This window comes from Crinia signifera, chromosome 9, assembly GCF_055691185.1.
Source record: "Crinia signifera chromosome 9, ASM5569118v1, whole genome shotgun sequence".
NCBI lineage: Eukaryota > Metazoa > Chordata > Amphibia > Anura > Myobatrachidae > Crinia > Crinia signifera.
In genome coordinates, this window is record NC_139225.1 from 21,066,901 (window position 1) to 21,093,415 (window position 26,515).

Here is a 26,515-nt window from a genome sequence, read left to right on the forward strand (position 1 = left end):
TGGACAAGGGGCGTTCCTGTGCGAGAGTGCCCATTGCTCTGCCACGTTAAAGGGTGGTGAGTCCCGCATGGTTATGCAGATAGAAGGCGGTGGTGAGCCCCTCCTGGAGTTTTTAGATTTAAGATCAAGTAGACTGGGCTGGCGTTTGGAAGCGACTTGTTTTTTTGCCATCCTCCAAATTTAGTTTAATTTAGTTTAAATCTAGTTTAAATGGCAGCTACTAAATTTGTTACTTGTGTAGTTTCATGGCACCACTTCCCCACAGATCAAATCATATGCAAATCGTATGCAAATCGCATGCAATATCGCATCCTCCTGACCTGTTCATACCCCCACTATCCACCTTGGCGTGGAGTTGATTTCATAAAGTGCGGCGAGCTTAGCGAGCCCCGCGAGGGGACACGGAAAACAAGCCCGAAGCGTGGCGAGCGCAGCGTGCCCCATGAGCGGCCATGGATTACTTGACATGTATTCCACTGCCCCGTGCGGGGCTCGCTGCGCTCGCCACGCTTCGGGCACGTTTTCTGAGGTCCCTCGCTGCACTCGCCACGCTTCGTGCTCGGTGGCTCGCTGCCCTCTCCACACTTTATAAAATCAACTCCACGCCGACGTGGATAGTGGCGGTATGAACAGGTCGGGAGGACGCTCTTCGGGCTGACGTGGATAGTTGGGGGGGGGGGGGTTTGCTAAATCGCATTGCAGATCGAATCGTATGCAAATCGTATGCAAATTGCATTTGATTTGCATACGATCTGCTGGGAAGTCGTGCCGTGAAACTACACAAGTATCCAAAATGTAGTTAAAATTAGTTAAACATGGTCACCAAGCAATAAATGATTGTTGACCTTTTAAACTTAGCACTTGGTTGTCCGTGTCATTATTTATTGTCCGTGTGATTTATTTGGTGTCGGTGTGAGTTCAGGGCCGGTGCAAGGCACCGGAGCGCCCCAGGCAAGTCGGGGTGGGGGCGCCCCGGTGCCGGGGGGGGGTGGTACCTGTGGAAAAAACTTGCGGCCCCGGCATCCCAGCAGTGCAGGAGTGGTCAGGGGTGTCCGTGCGGCAGTGGTACCTGCGGCGCCGTCATGTGTGTAAAGCTGGCTGCGGCCGGCGGGGTCCCTGCAGTGAATAGAAAATAACTAGCGCTTCCCGCGCCGCCGCGCGCATAGCGCTATTTATTTTCTATTCACTGCAGGGACCCCGCCGGCCGTAGCCAGCTTTATACACATGACGGCGCCGCAGGTACCATTGTTGCACGGACACCCCAGACCGCTCCAGCAAGTTTTTTACACAGTTCGCTGGGGGTAAGGGGCGAACTGCCGCCCTCCAGGTGCCGGCGCCCTAGGCGAATGCCTAGAGCTGCCTAGTGGTGGCGCTGGCCCTGTGTGAGTTATTTTAAGTTAAGTTAGTTTGAGTTAAAGTAAAGGTATGGCACAATAAGTTATGGGCGCCTTACAGCTGTTTGTGTATCAGCTCTGCAATGAAGTCTGATAGTGATTACCTTGTTGAGGTGTTAGGTGACATGATGGTATCTCCGTATGCCACAATAAGCTGGTGATGAGTCCCAGATGCTAAAATGCCCTTTAGAAGCAGATCACAATACGCACCACAATGTGTGACCATGTGCCCACCAACCACACCCTGGGAGGAATGACAGATTTGAGGCGCAGTCTAATGACCGGAAGCAATGGCCCACTAACCCCGCCCTGACAGTATGACAGATATGAGGCGCAGTCTAATGACCAGAAGCAATGGCCCACCAACCCCGTCCTGACAGTATGACAGATATGAGGCGCAGTCTAATGACCAGAAGCAATGGCCCACCAACCCCGTCCTGACAGTATGACAGATATGAGGCGCAGTCTAATGACCAGAAGCAATGGCCCACCAACCCCGTCCTGACAGTATGACAGATATGAGGCGCAATCTAATGACCGGAAGTAATGGCCTACCGACTCCGCCCTGACAGTATGAGAGATATGAGGCGCAGTCTAATGACCAGAAGCAATGGCCCACCAACCCCGTCCTGACAGTATGACAGATATGAGGCGCAATCTAATGACCGGAAGCAATGGTCTACCGACTCCGCCCTGACAGTATGAGAGATATGAGGCGCAGTCTAATGACCGGAAGCAATGGCCTACCGACTCCGCCCTGACAGTATGAGAGATATGAGGCGCAGTCTAATGACCAGAAGCAATGGCCCACCAACCCCGTCCTGACAGTATGACAGATATGAGGCGCAATCTAATGACCGGAAGTAATGGCCTACCGACTCTGCCCTGACAGTATGACAGATATGAGGCGCAGTCTAATGACCGGAAGCAATGGTCTACCGACTCCGCCCTGACAGTATGAGAGATATGAGGCGCAGTCTAATGACCGGAAGCAATGGTCTACCCACTCCACCCTGACAGTATGACAGATTTGAGGCGCAGTCTAATGGCCGTGACCGGAAGCAATGGCCTACCGACTTCGGCCTGAGAGCTAATAAGCCTGAAATGGAGAACATTACACATGTAAAGGGTTTTACTACCTTACTTGTTCCATCTATGTCCAAACTATGGCCCTCCAGCTGTTGTGAAACTACAAGTCCCATCATGCCTTGCCATAGTTTTGCTATTAGGGAATGCTAAAACGATGGCAAGGCATGATGGGATGTGTAGTTTCCATACCTTCCAACTGTCCTATTTTATTAGGAAGTTCCTGTAGTAAGGGAGGGCAGTTGGGAACCCCCCCCCCCCCTCCCCCGTCACTGAATATATGCATGTGCACATCTTCTATTCCTGCAATCGGAGGGGCTGGGGCTGTGGCCTCACGGCAGTGCATCGAGTACAGGCCCCACCCTTTCCCGCTAGGCCACACACCCCTCTTTGAGAAATTCAGGTTGCTGGGAGGTATGAGTTTCACAACAGGTGTTCCACAGTTTTGGACATGCCTGATCTATGTAGTTATTAGTCATAGTTGCCTACCCTCCTGCATTCTGCAGGAGACTCCCTGAAATAACAGCAATCTCCCTCTCTCCCTAATTAGCAGATCAATCTCCCTCATTTCTCCTAACCCACATTACACTGTTACATTTTTAGGGGAAAAACGAATGAGAGACAGATACATTTACATTGAATCATCAGCACCATTTCCCAGCACTTTACCAAGTATAGTAGCTCTTACTAACTGCTTTGGGGCTCATCTACATTTGGATATAAGTCATTGTAAAAGATTCCTCTCAGATGTAGCAGTACACACCCACGCTTCTAGGTGCCACTTTCACAATCTCTTCATATATGGAACTAAACACGCCCTTTGGGAGGAGCATGACATGTCCCCTCAATGGGGCGCTGTGCAAAATTCTCCTACCAACTATAATCTCCCTGAAACTAGTTTTCAAAAGTAGGCAAGTATGTTATTAGTGTGTGGTTAAACAGGATGTATCTGTGCTAAGTACACTAGTCAGCAGATGATGAGCGTCTTCGTGATTTGCTGGTTAGCAGATGATGACATCATGATGATGTCAGCAGATAGTATTGTTCCACTTGCATACTGACCACAAGATAATGGACCTCTTACAGCGTCACTGGTCTCTACAGTATATTGTTATATTCTGTGATCTACTGCTGGTTTGTGTTGTATTTTATTATAGTGTAGTTTGTGCATTTTTCATTGTTAGTATCCGTACCATGCCCAGTTCCAGAAATCGTCGCCCAAGATTTGGGGGTCAGCAAGCGATAGATCCCTCATAATCCAGAGCTACTTGCAGAAGTGAACGTATTCTGTGCTGATCCTGCGCCCACAGGCTGCGGCCTAATCAGACCCGACCCTAGCCTGTGCTTATTTAATTAATGAGTACATCTATTGTAAATCCTGCAATTAAACCCTTTACTAATTGGCAGAATGCTGTGGGATGAACGATGGCAATACATGTAACATTACACGCTTTTATTTCTTGTCTTATTCCCCTAAACCAGAAAATGATTATAAATATGGGTGGGCTGGTGACCTTTCCAGCGCTGCGTTCCCTGTTTCAGGGCTAATTAACATTCTTCTCTGAGATTCGCAATTGTGGCACTGCCAGCTCTGCAAGAGTTCTCTCCTCCTGTGTTCTATTCTTCAGTAGTCAGAACTTCCTCCCACCTGGAATAATAGTCTCATAAACCGTATAACGAGGAGCCACATAGCACAACAGCGCCGGTGGGACTATATTACCTCCAACTCAAGTGCCCCCTACCTCCTTCTCTCAGGAAATTCTCTTATTTCCTTACTGCCTCCAGTAAATTCTTTTACACTTTTATCTCACCAGTAAGTCGGATGAGAGCTATTGAGACAGATCATGCAATCACATCTATACAACTATCTATACTGTCCCTTCTCCAACGTACGTGGGCCCCAATGGCTCCCACTGCTAGGGAGCCAAGACAGAGTACAGCTTAAGTATTGACATGGGATGGAATGGGACAGTGGTGCAACTGCAGCCCTCGCAGTGACAGGGGAGCTGGTGCTGCAGGAGCACAGATTTGTGGGAGATTCCATGTGGTCTGGCCATGGAATCTGCTAAAACGGCCCTGCAAAAATGGCTACCACCTTGTTGGAGACAAATGCTACAGATCATCATGCACCTCTAGTGTCTTTGAAGGAAGCACAGCACATACCCTCCTGGCATCAAGCCTGTAACCCCCTGGCAATGAACATAGAAACCCCTGGCAACGGGCATGTAACCCCCTGGCAATGAGCAATATACCGTTGGCAACGAGTATAGAAACCCCTGGCAACAAGCATAGAAACCCGTGACACTGCAATAGTGTTTGAAGGCTCAAGGTTTCAAAACGATGTATTTCAAAAACCCAGGAAAGTGTTTGTTTGGCTACTAACAGATTTTGGTAAAAGTCGGATAAGGGTCCCTGGGGTTATATGGATGGAGATGGCGAGCTCCGTCCATTAGGCCCAGCTTGGGTTCTAGGACCTGTATAGTAGTCTCAGAGCAGGTTAATTAGTGATTTCATCTGCATAAGGGTGATAAAAGCTGTTAGGCTGAACATTAGCTCCCTGACACTGCCAGGGATAAAGGAGGCTGTTGAGTCTCAGTGAGAATAACCTGCAACTGAAAAAAGTGATCGCTGCTTGGTGGTATTATTTGGGTTTAGTGTAGGGATGGCCATCGACCATCGATGATTCGAAATCATCGATGGTTCATGGCCGATGTCGAATACTTTTGCCATCAATGGGGGAGAACACGATGGTTTCCCTCTATCAATGGAACAGCAAAACGATTTTTTTTTAAGTGCCGGGACACAGCTCCGCCCCCGACACCCACAAAGCCCCGCCCCGTGTTTTCATTGGCCCACAGGCCAATCAATCAAACACAACGGCTGACGATCGATATGTTAAAATATCGATGGTCAGCCATTGCATAGTTTAGCACTATCGATGGCCAGTTGCAGAATTGCCATCGATGGCAACCATCGATGGCAATTGCAACGATGGTCATCCCTATTGAGCACTCACTTTTTTACTTCATCAGTTTTTGCTTCTGAAGTCGGCTCAGAACTTCTGGAGATTTAAAAAAAAAAAAAATATTCCAGACTATTTTTCTCTCCCATCTCTGTAGTGGGGGACCGCAGGCGGCAGGACTCATCACAGTAATAAGCTATTCAGCAAAAGAGGGGGAGACAGAGAAAAGAACAAGGCAATTACTCAGGAAAGGAGACAATTACTGTGTGCCCACGCCCGCGTTACCCGTGCAGCAATCCATTGAAGCCCTCGGGCGCAGCCCGGCAAATATATGGCCTCCTCCCATCCACCCGCCATGCCCACAGGGGAACCTCCCATACCCCACCCAGGCAGCAAATTACCCCCCGCAGCCGGGATTCCCCAATTACGGGCAACAAGGGTACGGGCACCTTTCGCAGCACCCAGGCCCCCAGTATCAGGTGGCCAACTACCAGGGACCACATTACCCAGCCCCAACCCATTCTGAGCCACGCTACCCTTATTCACACCAGCCCCACAACATATACCCAGGGCAGGGGTATTACCCCCAGCCATGGCAGCATTACCAGCCAGCGCAGCCATCGCTTGCCCAACAGCAGTGCGCACAACAAGTAGTGCCACCCAGCGGGTACCCACTTCAGAGAGACACTATGACCATGGATCGACCGCCACAAAGGGAACAAGGACAAGCCACAGGACTACAACCAAGGGGGGAGGCCCAGGGGCATCTGGCTACAGGACAGACAAGCAAATCAACGGACAGCAATACCACAGTGCCAAGCACCCTTCAGACACCGGCGGGCAATCAAGATGGACAAGAGAGTGGAGCAATAATACAGCAAAGAGGAGAAGAATCCCAAACGCGTCACGAAGATGGAAATACAAGCGGGAGTAATGGTGAGTCAAACGCAGGGTCTTCGGACTCCGACTCTGATTCAAGTGACAATGATAGCGATGCAAACACATCTAACCAAGGCCAGGCCAAGCTCCTTAGAATGGTCAGGCAGATCAGGAATGGGAAAAAGGGCAGCCGTAAGGGACGGGAGAAGAAGAGGAAGAACAAGGAGCTAGATGCACAGGAGTCACTTACATGCGCATCCACCACAATTGACACGGGTGTACGCAGCGCAGTAGTAAAGGATATAAAAACTGGTAAATACGTGGACATCTTCGCCATGACAAAGGAGACCAGGAAGGCAAGTGAGCTGGCAGCTACCAAAGGCCCGGGGGCGGAGGCAGCTTATAGAACATACAACAGATGGTTAAGCGGGATGTACAAATTTGCAGCATGTTACCTTAAGACCAGACCTGGGGAAAACATGAATGTTTTAAAATACATGAATATGATACATGACATGGTGGAGAACAGTAAGGCAAACACCTGGAGGGAGTACGACGAAGCCTTCCGCAGGAAACACAGCGGGAGGAAAGTGCTAACATTGGGCGCAAAGGATGTGGAAATATGGCTGGTGGTTACACAGCCCAAAGAAGAGGAACCGCCCAGCGATTGGGGGAGTCGGGCGGGGAGGCCTAGTTTACAGGAAAAACCGGGAGGAAAATGCTTCGCGTACAACAACACATACTGCACCAGGGGCCAGTACTGCAAATTCCGACACACATGCACACACTGCGGCAAAGGACACCCAGCAAAGGAATGCTACAGGAAGGCAGGAGGTCTCACCGTGCCCAAAAAGGAAGGGGAACGGCGCAATAAGTAAGGCAGCGTCTCCAATACAACTGAAAAACATGCAAAAATGGCTAGGATGGTACCACAACAAGGAAGATGCAGAGTTTCTAGAAAAGGGGTTCAGAGACGGTTTTAAGTTACCCATTGAAGGAACAGTCAGAGGCGCAGTAATACCGCGTAATTTAAAATCAGCCACGGAATTCCCCCACATAGTAAGAGAAAAATTGTTTAAAGAAATAGAAGCGGGTCGCATAGCAGGCCCCTTCCAAGAACCCCCTTTACAGCAGCTAGTAGTGTCCCCCTTGGGGGTAGTACCAAAGAAGGCGCTTGGAAAATTCAGGCTAATACAGCACATGTCATACCCCACAGGAGAGTCGGTAAATGACGCCATAGAAAAACAGCAGTGCAGCGTGGCTTACCAGTCCTTTGAGGATGCACTCAAAATAGTGCGCAGCTGCGGGGAAGGGGCCCTCATGGGGAAGATAGACATTGAATCGGCATTCAGGCTCCTTCCACTTCATCCCCAGAGTCAAAAATTCATGGGCCTCAAATTTGAAGGCAGTTACTTCATTGACCTATGCTTACCGATGGGCTGCGCCATTTCATGCGCTTTCTTCGAAAAATTCAGCACGTTCCTGCACTGGTGCGTGGAAGCAGGAACAGGCAGCAAGACTATGGCACACTACTTGGACGACTTTCTACTGGTCGGCCAGGCTAATACCGATAAATGCGAGCAGCTGCTCAAATCCACCCAGGCACTATTCTACACATTCGGGGTACCAATAGCAACCGAAAAAACGGAAGGACCAACAACAAGGCTCTCCTACCTGGGCATTGAAATAGACACCTCAGACAAGCTATGCAGGTTACCGGAAGACAAGGTGTCCAACCTCCTGGGGCAGATTAGCGAGCACGCAGGGGCAAGGAAACTGACACTAAAACAGCTCCAATCATTGCTGGGGTCACTAAACTTTGCCTGCAGGGTGATCCCCATGGGCAGAATCTTCTGCCGCAAACTGGAAAGGGCCACAGCGGGGGTGAAGAAGGCGCACCACTTGGTTACGTTAACGGCAGAAATTAGAGAAGACATGCTCATGTGGGAAACCTTTTTGCAAACATTCAACGGAGTACGGATCTGGCCGGCACCGTCGGTGCCCAACAAGAAGCTGCAACTATACACCGATGCAGCGGGGTCATGGGGCTTCGGAGCTTACCTAGAAGGAGAATGGTGCGCGGCGCTGTGGCCCCCTAGCTGGGCAGAGGAGGGACTGACAAAGAACTTGCTGCTATTGGAGCTTTTCCCAATAATAGTAGCAGTGGAATTGTGGGGCAGCAGGTTAGCCAATAAGGAGATAACTTTCTGGTGTGACAACTTGGGGGTGGTGCAGTCGGTCAACAAGCAAAGTGCCTCCTCCCCGCCAGCGATTAACCTGATCAGGCACCTGGTTTTGGGTTGCCTGCGAAACAACATAAACTTCCGCGCCAAGCATGTGCCGGGGATAGACAACACAATAGCCGACGCCCTCTCCCGGGGAAAATGCAAAGCCTTTAGGGAGGCGGCACCGCAGGCCCAGCTGCAAGGTCTAACCTGTCCTCCTCACTTATGGCAGATTGTGAAGACGGGGTGAACAAGATGGTGAGGGACTCACTAGCGCCGGTGACATGGAGAAACTACAATGCAGCTTGGGAAAAGTGGGAGAAGCATAGAGAAACGGCAACAAGAGAGGGTAAGAAAAAGAGGGAGGAGAACGAATCGCTAAAGGCATTTCTGTGGGACATGTACAAAGACGGCAAATCAAGAGCGCAGGCAAGGGTGGCGCTAGCCGGCATCGCCTTCTTCTCCAAGATGGCGGGGAGAGCCGACATAACTAAGAGCTTTACCATCAGCAGGATGATGAAAGGATGGGGCAGGCGAAGGCCAGCCGAACCGGACTCCAGACGGCCCATTACAGAGCCCATGTTAGAACAGCTCATGTCAGCAGCGAGCGAAGTTTGCAAGGGAGAACACGAAACAGCGCTGCTGAGGGCGGCTTTTGCAATGGCTTTTTACGGGGCTTTTAGAGTGAGCGAGCTGGTGGCCGCGTCAAAGAGGTGCAAGACATCGGGCATGTTGGCAAGCAACGTATCGATTAGCGAAACAATGGTGATCTGCAAAATTCACAAGTCCAAGACGGACCAGCAAGGAAAAGGAAAATGGGTGACGCTGAAGGAAGGAAGCAACCCAACAACATGCCCAGTCAAGCGGGTAAAAGATTTCTTGGGGCACAGAACGGGGGAGGGCACATCATTCCTAGATCATGCAGACGCAACTCCACTCACCATTTACCAGTTCAGAACATTGTTCAAGCGCTGCGTGGTAACAAGCGGCAGGAAAGAAAAGGATTATGGCACGCACTCTTTTAGAATTGGTGCAGCCACGTCAGCATCCGAAGCAGGGTGCTCAGAGAAAACTATAAAAGACATTGGCAGATGGCAATCGGCAAGTTACAAAAAGTATATACGGTCAACAAAGGAAATGTTACACAACTAACACCCATCTGAGCATCCCATAACCCAACCCAGATTACCACGGCAACAAGCAAGAAACTTCTGGACAGCGAGTAAACAGGGGATTAGGACACGGGCAGGCATCAGGGGACAGGAAACCAGATAGAGTAGGTCCCAGGGCGAGACAGGGTCACGGTTGGGTGGCGGGCTACGGTCATAGGACCTAGCGTTGGCGGAAGTACTGCGGGCCAGCCAATGGAGGGCGCCAGGCCTGGTGTCGGGGGGCAAAACGGGATCACCCACGGGTACAAGTCGCCAGTTGCGAGAAGGGGATCCCGGTCTCCCAGGCGGTTACATGATTCAGTTGATAAGGGGCTGGTGGACCGCAGTGCTATCTTTGCCACCCAAAATTAAGTAACAGAGAATTTGTAAACAAGTTAATAAATTGTGACCAATTAATTCGCCAAATTTACTTGACTCCGAATGGTTATTTCAGGTACAAGGGGAAGGTTACAAAAGGGGAAAGAATTGTGAGGAGACAAGTCACGGGGTTCAAGGTGTTGAGTGGTGAGGGGCATCAGGCGATCAGTGGTTTAAAGAGAGTGAGCTGCAAATAGCAGCGAATGAAGATAAAAACTTAGCCTGTGTCCCACAAAATAGAGACATAGGTGCTGCAGGGGGGAAGGGGCCAGATTAGGGCAGAAAGGAGATAGGGAAAGGACAATGGAATAGGCAGCCCACCCCCCAGGGCATAAGCCATACTTAAGGAGGGGGGAGGACAGGGGTCAGCACACTCAGTCATCTCAGCAAGGATCCCACCCACCCATCCCAAGAGGAAGAAGGAACAACATCAAGCAACGTCAAGATGGCAAAGCAGCAGACGGAAGTAATGCGGACCAGCCATGGTATGGCGCTAGGCCTGGCGTCGGGGGCGGAAGTACTGCGGGCCAGCCAATGGAGGGCGCCAGGCCTGGTGTCGGGGGGCAAAACGGGATCACCCACGGGTACAAGTCGCCAGTTGCGAGAAGGGGATCCCGGTCTCCCAGGCGGTTACATGATTCAGTTGATAAGGGGCTGGTGGACCGCAGTGCTATCTTTGCCACCCAAAATTAAGTAACAGAGAATTTGTAAACAAGTTAATAAATTGTGACCAATTAATTCGCCAAATTTACTTGACTCCGAATGGTTATTTCAGGTACAAGGGGAAGGTTACAAAAGGGGAAAGAATTGTGAGGAGACAAGTCACGGGGTTCAAGGTGTTGAGTGGTGAGGGGCATCAGGCGATCAGTGGTTTAACCATTTGTAGCCTGGAAGGATGCTTGTTTAAACTGTACCATATACACACACACACACACACACACACACACACACAGGCTCACAGAATAGGTTCCAGCACAGAACAGGAGCAGTGGAAACAGCCTCCGCACCATGGGAAAGTTCTGTATTGTTGCTGCGCTTTTCATCCGGTGAAGAGTTCAATCCTTGATCATTTGCAAACAAAACCTAATTGTGAAAAGTAATTGTCCCTCTTGGAAGCCCTGTAATCCCGTGCGGGGAACAGGCAGCTTTACTTCCCTCTGATGACAAAGCGGTTGGGAACACATCGCGGTCTCTCTGTGGGGATGGGGCTGTACATGAGCACAGTTGGCAAGTGTTCCCCTCTCACGGGTAAGGATCATTGGATAGACACAACTAGGACGACACCACTAGGTCGACATGCAGGACGGTCTTCATTCATTTATTTATTAACAGTTTATAGAGCACACATATTCCGCAGCACTGCACAGAGAATAGTTGAACAGTCACATCAGTCCCTGCCCCAGTGGAGCTTACAATCTATATTCCCTACCACATGTACACGCACACACAGACATTCAAGGGTTAATTTTTTGGGAGCCAATTAACCTACCGGTATATATTTGGATTGTGGGAGGAAACCGGAGTACCCGGAGGAAACCCACGCAAGCACGGGGAGAATATACAAACTCCGCACAGTTAGGGCCATGGTGGGAATGGAACCCATGATCTCAGCGCTGTGAGGTAGTAATGCTAACCGTTACACCGTCCATACATCATGACTTAAGGTCGACATGGGTTAGGTCGACAGCGTCATTAGGTTGACACAAGCATTAGATCGACATGGGGAAGGTTGACAGTCAAAAGGACACTGCGCTTGCTGCACTATTGTATTCTCCCACCGCGCCCTAGTGGATGGTAAGGCATGAAATACCGCCTGTCTGCACAAAAAGAAGTGGAAAACCCCATGTCGACCTTTTCACTGTTGACCTTTCCCATGTCAACCTAATGCTTCTGTCAACCTAACCAATGTCGACCTGCAGGACATTGGTATGCACAAGGAGAATATACAAACTCCACACAGTTAGGGCCCAAATTGGAATGAAACCTCATGTGCTGTGAGGCAGCAATGCTCACCACTACGCCATCCGTGCTGCCCATTTAGTTTGAGTATACGCAAAAATCCCTTATCCACCTATTTTCATGCAACTCTGAATCAGGCTCAGACCTGTGTTGGGCACCCGCCTCTCTGCCCCCTCTCTGCGTTTCACATTTTAACATTGTCAGCTTTACAGTGTCATACCGCTGACTTAGTAACTGCGGGGGGGAATTTACTAAGATGTCTATTCTACTTCACATGTGATGTTGCTATGGGCAACCAATCAGAATCTACTTATTTATGTAGCACCCTCTAGAACAGGGCTGGGCAACACCGGCCCTCCAGATGTTAGTGAACTACACATCCCAGGATGCTTTGCATTAGTTTTGCTATGTGGCCATGCTGAAACTGATGTAAGGCATGCTGGGATGTGTAGTTCATCAACATCTGGAGGGCCGGTGTTGCCCAGCCCTGCTCTAGAAGATAGTAGACAGGATCTGATTGGTTGCCCATAGCAACATCACATGTGAAGTAGAATACACATCTTAGTAAATTTCCCCCTGCATGTGTACTGTACCTTTAGGGGTATGGGTAAAAACCCGGACAAGACCCTAGAATGCGGGAGAATAAAGCCTCCCTTTATGGTCCGGGCATCTAGCAAAAACTGGAACGGTCCGGACCACACAGGGAGGCTGTAATCTCCCCGTCCCCATGTCCCTGGTGAAAGCTATCACAGGCCTCCCCCCGTACAAGACACCCTCCGGACTGGACACCCTCGACGGGACTCTACAAGCACCGGAATGCAGAGTTTGATGTCCGGTCCGGTGTCTAGTCCGGGTCCGGTTTTTAGTTAGTCCCTACCTTTAGACCTAGGGGCTGCACAACATCTACATGGTAACTTTCATTTTTTCTGCGCCTCTCTATTGGATATGGCATCCCTTTGGTACCCCTGGCAGCATGTACTGGGTCACTGGCATCCTTCAGCCTGGCAGTGACAGTGTATTCTCCAGAAATGGCAGCTGATAGTTTGGTAGCTTTCTCTGGTAACCTGGCAGCTTCCCCTGGTAGACTTGCAGCTCTCCTTCCAGGGCTGGCAGATATCCATGTCAGGTTTCTTGCTGCATTTGCTTTGCCTGTTGTAGGCTCACTGGATTGTGCTGCATCCCTAAGCCTTCATTATGCCTTCTCATATACCGCACAGAGGGACAGCATGAACTTACATCTTACGTAGGCAATTCCTTCACATCAGGCTCAATTAAGCAAAGAAAAATGTTGCGGCTGCAGCGCCGTCAACTGTTAATTGCAGAGTCTTTACTGCGCTCCGCTCGTTCCCTCTGCCAGTTGGTATTTTGGGTAAAAAATGCTAATAACTTCCTTATTACACTCCAGTTACCGTGTAAAAATATGATGCATTGTTGATGAGATTTCGCCACGAGCTGGCAGAGGAACCTGTAACTTCTGTTTACGACGGAGACTTCTCCGGCTGTTATTAGCTTGAAGTCCGCACTGAAGGAACTGGGAAAGAGATAAATAGATATTTTATATATCCATTTAGTATTGCGGCTCCCTGTGATCGTAAAAGTGCAGCAATAAGCGCTATGTTATCATAATTGTGAGGTGATAATTTAGTGGCTCCCTGCCCTGGTCATGGGCATAGGGGCTCATTCTTTATAGCTGCAATAAAAAAAAAAAAAACAGTTATCAGCACAGACAGAATGATAAATAGGACCATATTGCATGTTAAAATGCACCGTTCAGCGTCTTGATTCAGGTGGGAAGGGCAGGAGTTTGGGGGCTTATTGTGCTTCATACTATGGCCTTTATTCAGATCTGATCGCAGTACAAATTTGTTTGGAAAATCTGCAAAACCATGTGCACTGCAGGGGGGGGGGGGGCAGATGTAATATGTGCAGAGTTAGATTTGTGTTAGTTATTTTGTTTCTGTGCAGAGTAAATACTGGCTGCATTATTTTTACACTGCAATTTAGATTTCAGTTTCAACACCCCCCCCCCCCCCCAAATCTAAGTCTCTCTGCACATGTTACATCTGCCCCACCTGCAGTGCACATGGTTTTGCCCATTTTCCAAACAAATTTGGACACCCCCCTCCCTCCCCCGGACAAGACACCCCCCCGGACCTGACACTGCAAGCTTCGGAATGTAGAGTTTGATGTTCCAGGTTCTTGTCTGGGTCCGGTTTTTACTTATTGCCCGGAACACTTGGAGACACGTTGTTCTCCTCATTATTATAACAGTGATGACTCTTTTGCACCCCAGCCGTAGCATCAGCCGATAGGGAGAGAGGGCAGAGCCTGTGCAACTATGCAGCTAGGAGTACTCTGATTTCTGGGACATCGTCTATTAGTCTGTCAGAATTTAAAAAAAAAAATTGCATTTTTTCCAGCAGGATCGCATTGTAAAATGCGATCCTATTAGCAGTATGTATCATCCCTGACATGCCGGGACAGGGCTCCGAAAGAAGCCTGTCCCTGCGCTGTGCTGAGCCGGAAGCCGGGGGGGTTTGCGCACGAGCAGTTATTGCTGACCCCCCGCCGACTACACTGCCCCGGCAACAGTGCGATCGGTAGCCTATGGCTGCCACCATCTCAGAATGGCAATAGCCCAGGGTTGCGATGGATCAACATCGGGCAGCTTCGCATCCCCCATAGCAACCTATGGGGAGGTGGACGGTGGCGGTACAGGAGGGATCGTAGCAGGGATCGGAGATTTCTGTTGCGGTCCCTCCTGGTGCATTCAGGGGATACTTATTATTTGCGCCTAACATAGAATTATAAATGGGCCCCATAGTGATGTATTCTATGAATTATTACAATACTGACCTCTCTGTTGATCTGCAGAACATTACTCTATCCCATCTACCTCCCTGATGGAGACATAGGGTGACATTTAATAGGATGCGTTTGTTGTTTTTTTGGATTTTGCAGGGGCAGCAATGAGAACGCAGCATTAGTGATAATTTCTTCAAATTATTACATTACCGGCCTCTCTAGTATCCTACAGAAAATTGCTTTGTCCCACCTACCCCCGAGATATACATAGTGATATAGGGCCTCATTTAGCAAGATTGCATTTACAATGGGCGTAATATTACCTCCCAGGATCGCATTGTAAGATGCAATCACACCGGCAGAATGTACAAATTTTGAGGGCGCAGGGACAGGGCTCCGAAAGGAGCCCGTCCCTGCGAATCGCTGACCCGGAAGCCGGGTCGCTGACCCCTCTGACCGCAACTGCCCCGCTCGGGCAGTGCGATCACGTAGCCATAGGCTACAATGAGCTATCGCCATCCCAGAATGGCGATAGCCCAGGGATGCGAAGCCGGGCTGCCCGATGTTGATACATCGGGCAGCTTCGCATCCCCCATAGAAACCTATGGGGGATGCGGCCGGTGGCACTGCAGGGGGGATCGCAGCAGGGATCGGAGATTCCTGCTGCGGTCCCCCTTTAATACATTTAGGTGATACTTAATATTTGCGGATTTAGCCGCAAATATTACTTGATAAATGTGCCCCCCAGTCTGCACAGTGGCCTAACTACAAAATCCCCCCCCCCAATCTAATATATCACTATGGACCTGTCAGTGGGTAGATGGGACAGAGTCCTAGAGAGGTCAGTAGAGTAATAATCTGCAGAATATATCAGTGCCCTCTAGTGATCTGTGTAGAACATTGCTGTACTACATCTACCCATTGACAGCTACTGTATATACTGTAGACCAGAGCTGTATTCTGCAAATGCAGAACATTGCATCGTCCAGTTTGGTCCATGTCGGATATACTTATGGTATACATGGCACTGTACGGTAATTATGGGCAGTTTACAGGAGTTGTGCTGTAACTGCTGAGGGCATGTTAGTAAGTACCAGGTCAATTATGTGACATAAGCAAGGCTATTTTTCAGCAGGTTCCAGCAGGAACTGAGGCCCTTATTCTAGTTCACTCTTTCTGACAAAATATTTCTTAGATGGACAAAACCATGTGCACTGCAGGTGAGGCAGGTGTTACTTGTGCAGAGATAATTAGATTTGGGTGGGGTTTTACACCTGCCTCACCTGCAGTGCACACGGTTTTGTCCATCTAAGAAATATTTTGTCAGAAAGAGTGAACTAGAATAAGGGCCTCAGTTCCTGCTGGAGCCTGCTGAAAAATAGCCCTGGACATAAGGGAGCCTATAATCTGCCTGTACAGTATGTTCCTGTGAAGAGCAGAGTAACAGCTACTGTACTTCTATACAGGATCAGGAGCTCAGCTCCCACTGGCTGCCGCTGCCCAGTGCCCCCTCACCCGCCCCAACATCTCCCCATCCCCGTCTGTGTCCCGCTCTCATCTGTCACCTAACTGCAATGCCCAGCGACTCTGTTAATGCAATGGGAATAATGAGAGAACACAATGCCGCCCGTAACTTCCCATCTCCTGCATAGGGGGGTGCTGAACGTGGGCCCTGTAATACAGCCAGCCGTCTGCACGGAGATCCGACTAACATGTGGCTGCCCTCAGACACCGACTCATCCGCTGCCGCTACTGCTCAGTAACTCTCCGGCTGCCTGATCCTGTGTACAGCCATGGAGGACGGACATCTGTACGAGTACGAAGACAGCAATGGTAAGAGAGAGAGAGAGATAGGGGGAGACAGAGAGATAGAGGTGGTGAGAGAAAGAGGGGGGAGGTAAAGAGAAATAGAGGGGGGAGAGGTAGAGAGAGATAGAGGTGGAAGAGAGATGGAGGGAGAGGTAGAGAGAGATAGAGGGGGAAGAGAGATGGAGGGAGAGGTAGAGAGAGATAGAGGTGGAAGAGAGATGGAGGGAGAGGTAGCGAGAGATAGAGGGGGAAGAGAGATGGAGGGAGAGGTAGTGAGAGATAGAGGGGTAAGAGAGATGGAGGGAGAGGTAGAGAGAGATAGAGGGGGAAGAGAGATGAAGGGAGAGGTAGAGAGAGATAGAGGGGAAGAGAGATGGAGGGAGAGATAGAGGGGGAAGAGAGATGGAGGGAGAGGTAGCGAGAGATAGAGGCGGAAGAGAGATGGAGGGAGAGGTAGCGAGAGATAGAGAGGGAAGAGAGATGGAGGGAGAGGTAGAGAGAGATAGAGGGGGAAGAGAGATGGAGGGAGAGGTAGAGAGAGATAGAGGGGGAAGAGAGATGGAGGGAGAGATAGAGAGAGATAGAGGGGGAAGAGAGATGGAGGGAGAGGTAGCGAGAGATAGAGGGGGAAGAGAGATGGAGGGTGAGATAGAGGGGGAAGAGAGATGGAGGGAGAGGTAGCGAGAGATAGAGGGGGAAGAGAGAGGGATGGAGAGGTAGAGAGAGATAGAGGGGGAAGAGAGATGGAGGGAGAGGTAGCGAGAGATAGAGGGGGAAGAGAGATGGAGGGAGAGATATCGAGAGATAGAGGGGGAAGAGAGATGAAGGGAGAGGTAGAGAGAGATAGAGGGGGAAGAGAGGTGAAGGGAGAGGTAGAGAGAGATAGATGAGGAAGAGAGATGAAGGGAGAGGTAGCGAGAGATAGAGGGGGAAGAGAGATGGAGGGAGAGATAGAGGGGGAAGAGAGATGGAGGGAGAGGTAGCGAGAGATAGAGGGGGAAGAGAGAGGGATGGAGAGGTAGAGAGAGATAGAGGGGGAAGAGAGATGGAGGGAGAGGTAGCGAGAGATAGAGGGGGAAGAGAGATGAAGGGAGAGGTAGAGAGAGATAGAGGGGGAAGAGAGAGGGATGGAGAGGTAGAGAGAGATAGAGGGGGAAGAGAGATGGAGGGAGAGATATCGAGAGATAGAGGGGGAAGAGAGATGAAGGGAGAGGTAGAGAGAGATAGAAGGGGAAAAGAGATGGAGGGAGAGGTAGCGAGAGATAGAGGGGGAAGAAAGGTGGAGGGAGAGGTAGAGAGAGATAGAGGAGGAAGAGAGATGAAGGGAGAGGTAGCGAGAGATAGAGGGGGAAGAGAGATTGAGGGAGAGGTAGCGAGAGATAGAGGGGAAAGAGAGGTGGAGGGAGAGGTAGAGAGAGATAGAGGAGGAAGAGAGATGGAGGGAGAGGTAGAGAGAGATAGAGGGGGTGGGGAGAGAGAGAGTGGGAGAGGTGGAGAGAGATAGAGGTGGAGGTAGGGAGAGATAGATGGGAGGGAGAGAGATAGTTGGCAGGATTCTGAGTGGGGAGCAAAGATAATTGCACCCACTTATGGTCACCTCTGCTTTATGCTGTGTATTTTGACTATATAGTAAAAATCGCATCCAGATCGTAAGCGGATTGCACAGGTTTTTTACCTTGCGATCACGATGCGTGCTCCCGTGACAGCACAAATCGAAACCCAGATAGACAGGGCAGCAATGACTATATAGTGCACATCAAATGATAGATAGATAGCATGAATTGTATGTAAAAAGTACAGAGTTAGCAAAGATTGTATAGCAGTCGAATCTTAAGTCGAACAGCAAGGGAATCTCACAGTGTGTACACACCATTAGTGTTCAATGAGCTGTGGGCCAATAACAATTCGCAGGTGTTAAGGCGGAGCTAGGCTCCACATCCCAACACCTTGTCAATATTTGTCTTTTTTTGATAGCTCTGTAATTAGTCACCATAGGTTACAGACCATCGATCGATGCTTTCACAATTGCACGTTACATTTGAAAATATGAAATATTGTGAAGAGACGTACTTGTAGGATATACAGTTTGCAAGGGTAACCGAACATTCTAGCCCTGGCCCTGTATCTTTGCATGCAAGGTAAATAGTGACTCCTTCTGCATGTAGTCCACAGACCTAAGTCTCTCTGCTCATGTAACATCCAGCCCCCCCCCCCCCCCCATTGGTTCCACCAAAGTGCAGCGTTACTTGCTCTCTCTTGCTTTGCTCCCCAGACTCTGCCGCAGTGTGTGTGTATAATACCGTTAATACATGACCACTTTACCAGTAATTAAAGTGATTGCCTCAAGACAAAGCCTAGAATGTGAAGAAGTCCATTTATATCGTCCTCTAACTGATTTTGGTGATGGTACAAGACCCTTGTAGCGGGGACTGATTCTGCTAATGAAGTCGGAATGGGAGTAATTATGTTTTTTCCCCTGTAGTAATAATCCTGATTATCAGTCCGCTCTGCTTTATTAACCTGAAGTCTGTGTCAGAAATACGTTACGCAGATTAACCTGGACGATGACTTGTCGGATGGCTAGATGAGTTATCTGCTGCCTGGCGGGTTATAGTGCCAGTAGCGAATGACCCAGGGAGGTTTAACCCATCGCGTGCCACTTATCGTCTTTTGGGCTTCGGTATTAGGGGCAGATTTATTAAGCTCGGAGAAGAGATAAACTGGAGATAAAGCAGAGAAAAGGTAAAAGGAGATAAAGCACCAGCCAATCAGCTCCCAACTGTCTTTTTCAAACACAGCTGATTGGCTGGTGCTTTATCTCCTTTTACCTTTTCTCCGCTTTATCTCCAGTTTATCTCTTCTCCAAGCTTAATAATACCCCTTTCAGACATACGCGAAAATCCCGGGTTTTTTCACATGAATGCGCCCAAACCCGGGACTAGCGTATGTCTGAAAGGGTATACCCGGGATTTCACTACCAGATACTGAGCACCTGCAATTGACCAGGGTTTTTCCCGGTATTTAACTCCCGGGTATAATACCCGGCTTATGTCTGAATGGTTTACCCGGGTTTTTCAGTTTTAAACATGTGATGTTGCTTTTTTTTTGCTGCTGGGGCATGTCCCATTTTAATGATGAAACACTGAAATGCTTGAAAAGCCTGGCTTATGTGTGAAAGGGGTATACCCGGGTTTTTCCCGGATTTGAGGTGTAGTGTGAAAGGGGGTCTGTTACTAAAATCCCGGGAGTGACCTGGGTTGAAAATCCCAGGTAAACCTGGACAAAATCCCCGGTAGTATGTCTAAAAGGGGTATTAATCTGCCCCTCAGTGTACTATAACTGAGGGAATTGTGCCGGCTTTGGACAAAGGGACAGGATAAATAAAAGATATAGCTTTTCAGTAGAACAAACGTTGTTCTATAGGGAAGTGACATCTGAAATATCAGCATGTAAAGACTCTACCTGCTGTTTGGAACCACCAGGACAACCAGTGGCACAGAGGGAGTTTCCCCTGCTGAAAGGTTCCCAGGCCCCGCTGCCAGCCCCCCCCCCCTTCTCCATTGCAGGCAGTGGCCTCTCTCCCCAGCCCAGCACACGCTGCTGTATGATCTTCTGGGGTGTCAGGCACATTCAGAAACCATGCCCCCTCCCAGTACTGGGGCACAGTCAGGGCCGGTGCAAGAATTGTAGGCACCCTGGGCAAACAAACCCAAACGTGCTCCACCCCCCCCCCCCCCCGGTCAGCAGCGGCAGTCAGCGGGTATCACCTGCACCCACCCACCCTGGAGCGCGTTTGGCGCCCGCTGCCCACCCCTAAGGTGAAAAAGCATTCTTAAATTATTATGGTGTGGGGCAGATTAATTTTGACCAGCTGGGGGGGGGGGGGGAGCGGTTTCTCCAGGGGAGGTGGGTTTGCAGATTGCCACTGCTAGCAGGGAGGAAGGCAGCGGGTGCCAGCTGCGGATTACCTTTAACAGCACGGGGGGCAGCGGGCAGCCGCCGATTACCAATGTCCGGGGGCGGCTCCAGGGTGGGTGGGTGTGGGCGCAGACAGGGGCGGATTGGGGACTAAAAGTGGCCCTGGAATATTTCTGGAAGTGGCCTCATGTGGGCGGCAACAAATCAATAAAGGGCGGAGCCAACATAACAGTAGGTGGGATTATTACATCACTATACTTAGATACATTGTTGACAGGCAAAATGAATGCCACACACTGCAATGCCTATTACACATCGGGGGAAATTTAGTAAATTTCCCCCATCATGTTAGGGCTTTACAAATCTTTTCAAAAGAGGGATAACAGGGAAAGTGCGCGCCGGAGGCGCGCGGCAAAAATTCACACCGTAATGCCTATTACACATCACACACCCATTACATAGTATACCACATGTAACAATGGCCTGGCCTGAGATGGCCTGCCAAGCTTGCTGGAGCCGGGCCCCCGGCCCCCCCAAGTAAAGACTACACTACAGCACTATGGCTAGTGCCGTACAAAAACCGTTGTTAGTGTTACCTATGATTTTAATGCTAACCCACAAAGCAACTTACTGCAGACTTTTTTTTAACCGTAATCCATACATCGCTCTCATACATACTCTGCAACTCTCAAACATACATACACCATTCTAATACATACACCACCACTCTCATATATACACCAATCTCATACATACATATACCGCTGTCTTACATACAACACTGCCTCTTTCATACATAGTATGAGGTGTCATGTTATAGTGAGGGGAATGTGGGAGGGAGGTGTGTGTTATACAGTATAGGTGCTGAAAAACCTGATTCCATCTCTACATGGCACATTTTGTTCAAAGACATACCTCCCAACATGACCCTCTCCAGAAGGGACACAGTGCTCTGTTTCTGGACTTCCCTTTTAATGTCTGATTGCTATCACCTGTGTGGAAACACCTTTCTTACCCATTTACCTGCTTTCAATCATAAATTAAGAGGGAAGTCCAGAAACAGCGCAAAGTGTCCCTCCTGGAGTGGGTCATGTTGGGAGGTATGATCAGTCGTCAGCAAACAGCCCCTGAGCGTGCGGAATGTAATTCCTATCTGCTGCTGTATGGGCCTAGCATTGCTTCTATATGTAATCTCTGTGCTAAATAACTGGAAAACGACACCAAAGAACTTTCCCCCAGGGCCTCTGCCTATCATCGGGAACCTGCATATCATTAATCTGAAGAAACCTTATCTGACCTCAATGGAGGTAAGCTGGTGTACATGGTGTCAGTGAGGCCTATTCTATTCTACACTGTTTAATATGAGACAGCACTGTTGGAGAATGAGGCATTCGCATCGCCTGTACTGTACTGAGGTTTATAGACTGTAATATACAGTATGAAGTATCTTCTGCTCACATAGGACCTTATACTGAGGTGGACACATTGGTGATGTTGGACCCAAGTGACCGATGTTTACAGTCTGTGCAAGCGGCCTCATGGTTATAATTCTGCGCAAAAAGATGCGATTTCGGCAGGCATTTCTGGGTGGTAACCAGCGGTTGGGGGCTAGACAGATGGAGTTGTTCTGCAGTGGCACTGGCACAAGTACCCATGTTTAGATAGAGTCTCTGCACCCAGTGGTGTTACAAGAGGGGTGTTGAACGCACCCTGGTGTCACCAAAGTTCTCAGCGACAGGAGCTAGGTGTTACACTGCAACATTAGAGGCAGAACGTGGCTCCTATAACACTTCACAGGTGAAGCCTGCACCTCCTGGACCTTGAAGTGATGTGAAATGGGGATTTGTTACATGAAGCCATGCCCCTCCCATGAGGTTATGCCGCTCCAATGAAGTTATGCCCCTCCTGTGAAGCCACACCCATTTTTTTGGACACACATTGTCAGCCTGATACAAGGCTTGTTCCTTGTTAGCCGAATTTGGCCCCATTCCGAAGGTGGGGTCTGCGCATGTGCATATATATATAACAACTGGGTGACGGCGGCACTCAATACACTCAAATAATCACCAGGAGACTGGATGTGGTTTCCCCAACGTTTCAAGGCACTGGGCCTCTTTATCAAGGTGCAGAAAGGTCTGCACCACATCCAGTCTCCTGGTGATTATTTGAGTGTATTGAGTGCCGCGGTCACCCAGTTCTTACATTACCTGGGATCCTCAAAGGTCAAGACGGGGAGGGGCACATAATTATTCATTCAGCACAGAGTGTATGCCACCCGGAGTGCCGCAACATCCAGTTTCTATAATATATATATATATATATTAATTAATTTTCAATCAATCAGCGGCACTCAGAGAGGACATTTAAATAAGGTGTCCGTATGTACTGGCCTGCTGCCCGGTCCAGCAGGCCAGTACAGACGGACCGGGCAGCAGGCCAGTACAGACGGACACCTTATTTAAATGTCCTCTCTGAGTGTCGCTGATTGATTGAAAATTACTATCTACAAAATCACAACTCCAGAAGGCACCGGGGCCCATTGCGGATGTCAGGAGAGTGCCAGGCCACACTACACAGTATAGATAGATGGATAGAAGGAAACAGCTGGCACTCCAATGCTTGAGTGAAGTAACTGCACCCGGTGCCTTCCTCAGCTTAAGCCTATATCCAGGCTAGCATATGCATATAGATCACTAGGCGGCACTCAGACGGCTCCTTGAAAGAATAGAGACCTATGCATGGTCTCTATTCTTTCAAGAAGCCGTCTGAGTGCCGCCTAGTGATTACACACATATATATATATATATATATATATATATATATATATATATATATATATATATCAGTGAGTGCCAGCTGATTTTGATTATATATATATATATATATATATATATATATATATATATAGTGGATGCGGCCTGGAACTCCCTCAGGCAGTGTCTATAGGTCCTGGTGCCTATATATATATATATATATATATATATATATATATATATATATATATATATTACACAGACATTTACAGGGTTATGGTTTTATTTCTTAATATAAATACATGGCTATTTTTCTCTGCCCCCTCTGATATTTTTACGGCCGCCCCCACATTGAAACATTATTGTGCCGTTTAGTGCGGCCCCCATTTTTATAATGTGTGTCCAGCGCTGCGCCCCCGGCCCCCCCCCCACACCCCCCCACATTGAAAAATGAATGTGCGGTGCATTGCGGCCCCAAGCCCCCGTTTTTATAATATGTGCCCAGCGGAGCGGAGTGGTGCACACCTCCCCCTCTTAAGTGTACTTACCTCGCTCGAGTCTGCTGGATGCCTGCTGCTCCATTCGCTGTCGCTCCTCCGCTCCGCCCGCATGCTCTCTCTGCCAGTGCTCAGCAGAATCACTTCCTGTCTGCTGGAGTCAGAGCAGCAACAGGCAGCCCTGCAATTGGCTGCCTGTTGCTAGGCTGCCGAGTACACAGACCAGTCCTGTGCCGGAATGGATGCAGCTGCATCCAATCCATGTATTTCCCGTCTGACACACAACGCTGCCAGGTACGAGTACCCAGTACCCTGTACCCTGCAGCAAGGCCCGGCCACGCCAACCGTGAACCCCGCGCCGCCCGCGTACCCTCCTTCCCTCACACGGCGCACATGTGAAAAAAAAAAGTTCAATGCGCGACATCGGGCCCCTTTAGCCTCTTGGACACCGGCGGTAGTTCCGCCCCTGGTAGTGACAGTCGGAGGAGGCAGGGCCACATGGCGACAGGGACTTCACTGGGCTGAGCCTGCCACTAGTGATGCCGCCTACTGCTCAGTGGCTGAGCCTGAGGTGAGCTGCCTTTGGCTCAGCTGCATATTTGTGCTGTGTGCTGCCCCCTGCTGTCTGCAAATTTAAATTCGGCCCCACTAGCATCGGCCTCCCGGGAAAGTTCCCGGTAGATATAATGGCCAATCCGCCCCTGGGCGCAGATGACCAGCAGGGTGGGGGGCAGCAGGTGCCACCCGCAGATTAACACTGATCCATGGGCAGACTCCAGGGAGGGGCGGAGGTACGCTCACCTGCTCCCTGCTAGAATAGCCGCTGGCTTGGTACTTGGCTGGAGCTTTCCTCCTGCAGCTCAGTACTGCCCTCCAGTGGCCGGCACCCTAGGCAAATGCCTAAAGCTGCCTAGTGGTGGCACCGGCCCTGGGCACAGTAGATCTGTCAGTGCCCCCCAAGGACAATACATTGCTTTCGGGCACAACATGTGGGGATGAAGGAGACAACAACGAGTATCAGTGTTATTATACTGTAGATATATTTTAGATGCGTTTTCCCAATCGGTCAGGTATGGTGATAGCGGTAGAATACAGAATTTCTGGGATGTTATGGTCCGGTCAGTTTGGGTCAGTAACATGAGATCACTGAAAAATGACATCACAGATTTGTACGAATTACAATTTTGCAGGGCATGCTGGGATGCATAGTTCAACAACAGCTGGAGGGCCAAAGGTTTCCCATCCATTCCCTGATATACAAAAAAAATCTTGCAGAATGCAAAGAGGGTTCTCAGGTGACAAAAGGGTGTATTTATGAATTACTGAATTTTGTAGCAATGGTTATTGTACCTGGTTAATATCACTGCTTATTACAGCAATAAGACATTATGAGTTTGGACATTATATCAATATGGGTACTTGTGTAGTTTCACGGTGGCAGCTTACGCTACATTTGAAGTTACGCTATTAGCGTAGCCCAATGGCTGCCTTACTTGTGTAGTTTCACGGCGGCAGCCTAAGCTACGTTATCAGTGTAGGCTGCCGCCGTGAAACTACACAAGTAACTACTATACTGTTGCCAGAAACGGCATCTCTGTCCCTGGCAAGCCTAGTCAGCGCCTCTCTCACACCGCTGGCGCCAGCATGATCCCCTCACTTTGGCGGGGTTGCTGCGCTCGCCACGCTTCGTAGGGGCGCTACAGAACACCTAACCCTGTAGGCAAGGTTGCTGTACCGTGCCGTAATAGCCACTCAGATGCAGGAGCGTGATATTGCTGGAGTGTATGAGACGCTCCTGCGTGTCAAACAGATGGAGCGCCTCTCCGCCGGCGCCAGCATGATCCCCTCTCCGACAAAGAGAGGGAATCATGCTGGCGCCGGCAGTGTGAGAGAGGCGCTGAGTAGGCTTGTCAGGGACGCCGGGGACAGATGCAGTTCCCAGCATCTCTGATAACGTAGCTTACGCTGCCGCCAAGAAACTACACAAGTAAGGCAGCCGTTGGGCTATGCTGGTAACGTAGCTTACGCTGCCGCCAAGAAACTACACAAGTAAGGCAGCCGTTGGGCTATGCTGGTAACGTAGCTTACGCTGCCGCCAAGAAACTACACAAGTAAGGCAGCCGTTGGGCTATGCTGGTAACGTAGCTTACGCTGCCACCGTGAAACTACACAAGTAAGGCAGCCGTTGGGCTATGCTATTAGAGTAGCTTCAAACGTAGCATAAGCTGGCGCCGTGCATAGCGTAAGCTGGCACCGTGAAACTATACAAGTACCAGGGATGCTGCGCTAAGTATGCAACTGCCGCCGTGAAACTAAACAAGGACCTCAATATGTGCAGATTCTATTTTATCTCTGCAAAGTCTTAAAAGTAAAGTGGTAACTTGTGCAATAACTTTGATTCAGGGTCAAGATCTGACAGGTAGTGCTTGGCTTGTAGTAATTACTGGAGACCTACTGTATGAGGACAGTTTTTGGTATAAAAAAAGGGGGGACAGAGCACATATATCTGATATATTTTGCCTTTGTCCCTTCAATTCTTAAAAAATTCAGCAGTCCTCTGAAAACAGATTGAGTGTATCACCACTTTTGAGAGAGAGAGAGAGAGAGAGAGAGAGAGAGATACATGTAATTCCTGATCTAGTATGCATTTATCCTGATAGATGCCAATCTGTCCACTAGAGGGCAATGTTCTATCTCTT

The 26,515-nt window shown here is 49.4% G+C and overlaps 1 protein-coding gene across 1 annotated transcript in view; it reads left to right on the forward strand.

Moving 5' to 3' along the window:
• The first annotated feature begins 16,352 nt into the window (after positions 1-16,352).
• The window catches only part of DAB2IP (DAB2 interacting protein), a 499,976-nt gene continuing 489,813 nt past the window's right edge, over positions 16,353-26,515 (forward strand). Inside the window, exon 1 of the mRNA XM_083161386.1 lies at positions 16,353-16,672. Within this exon, the coding sequence (XP_083017512.1) occupies positions 16,633-16,672 (40 nt within the window). The 5' untranslated portion in view covers positions 16,353-16,632. The remainder of the gene's footprint in view (positions 16,673-26,515) is intronic.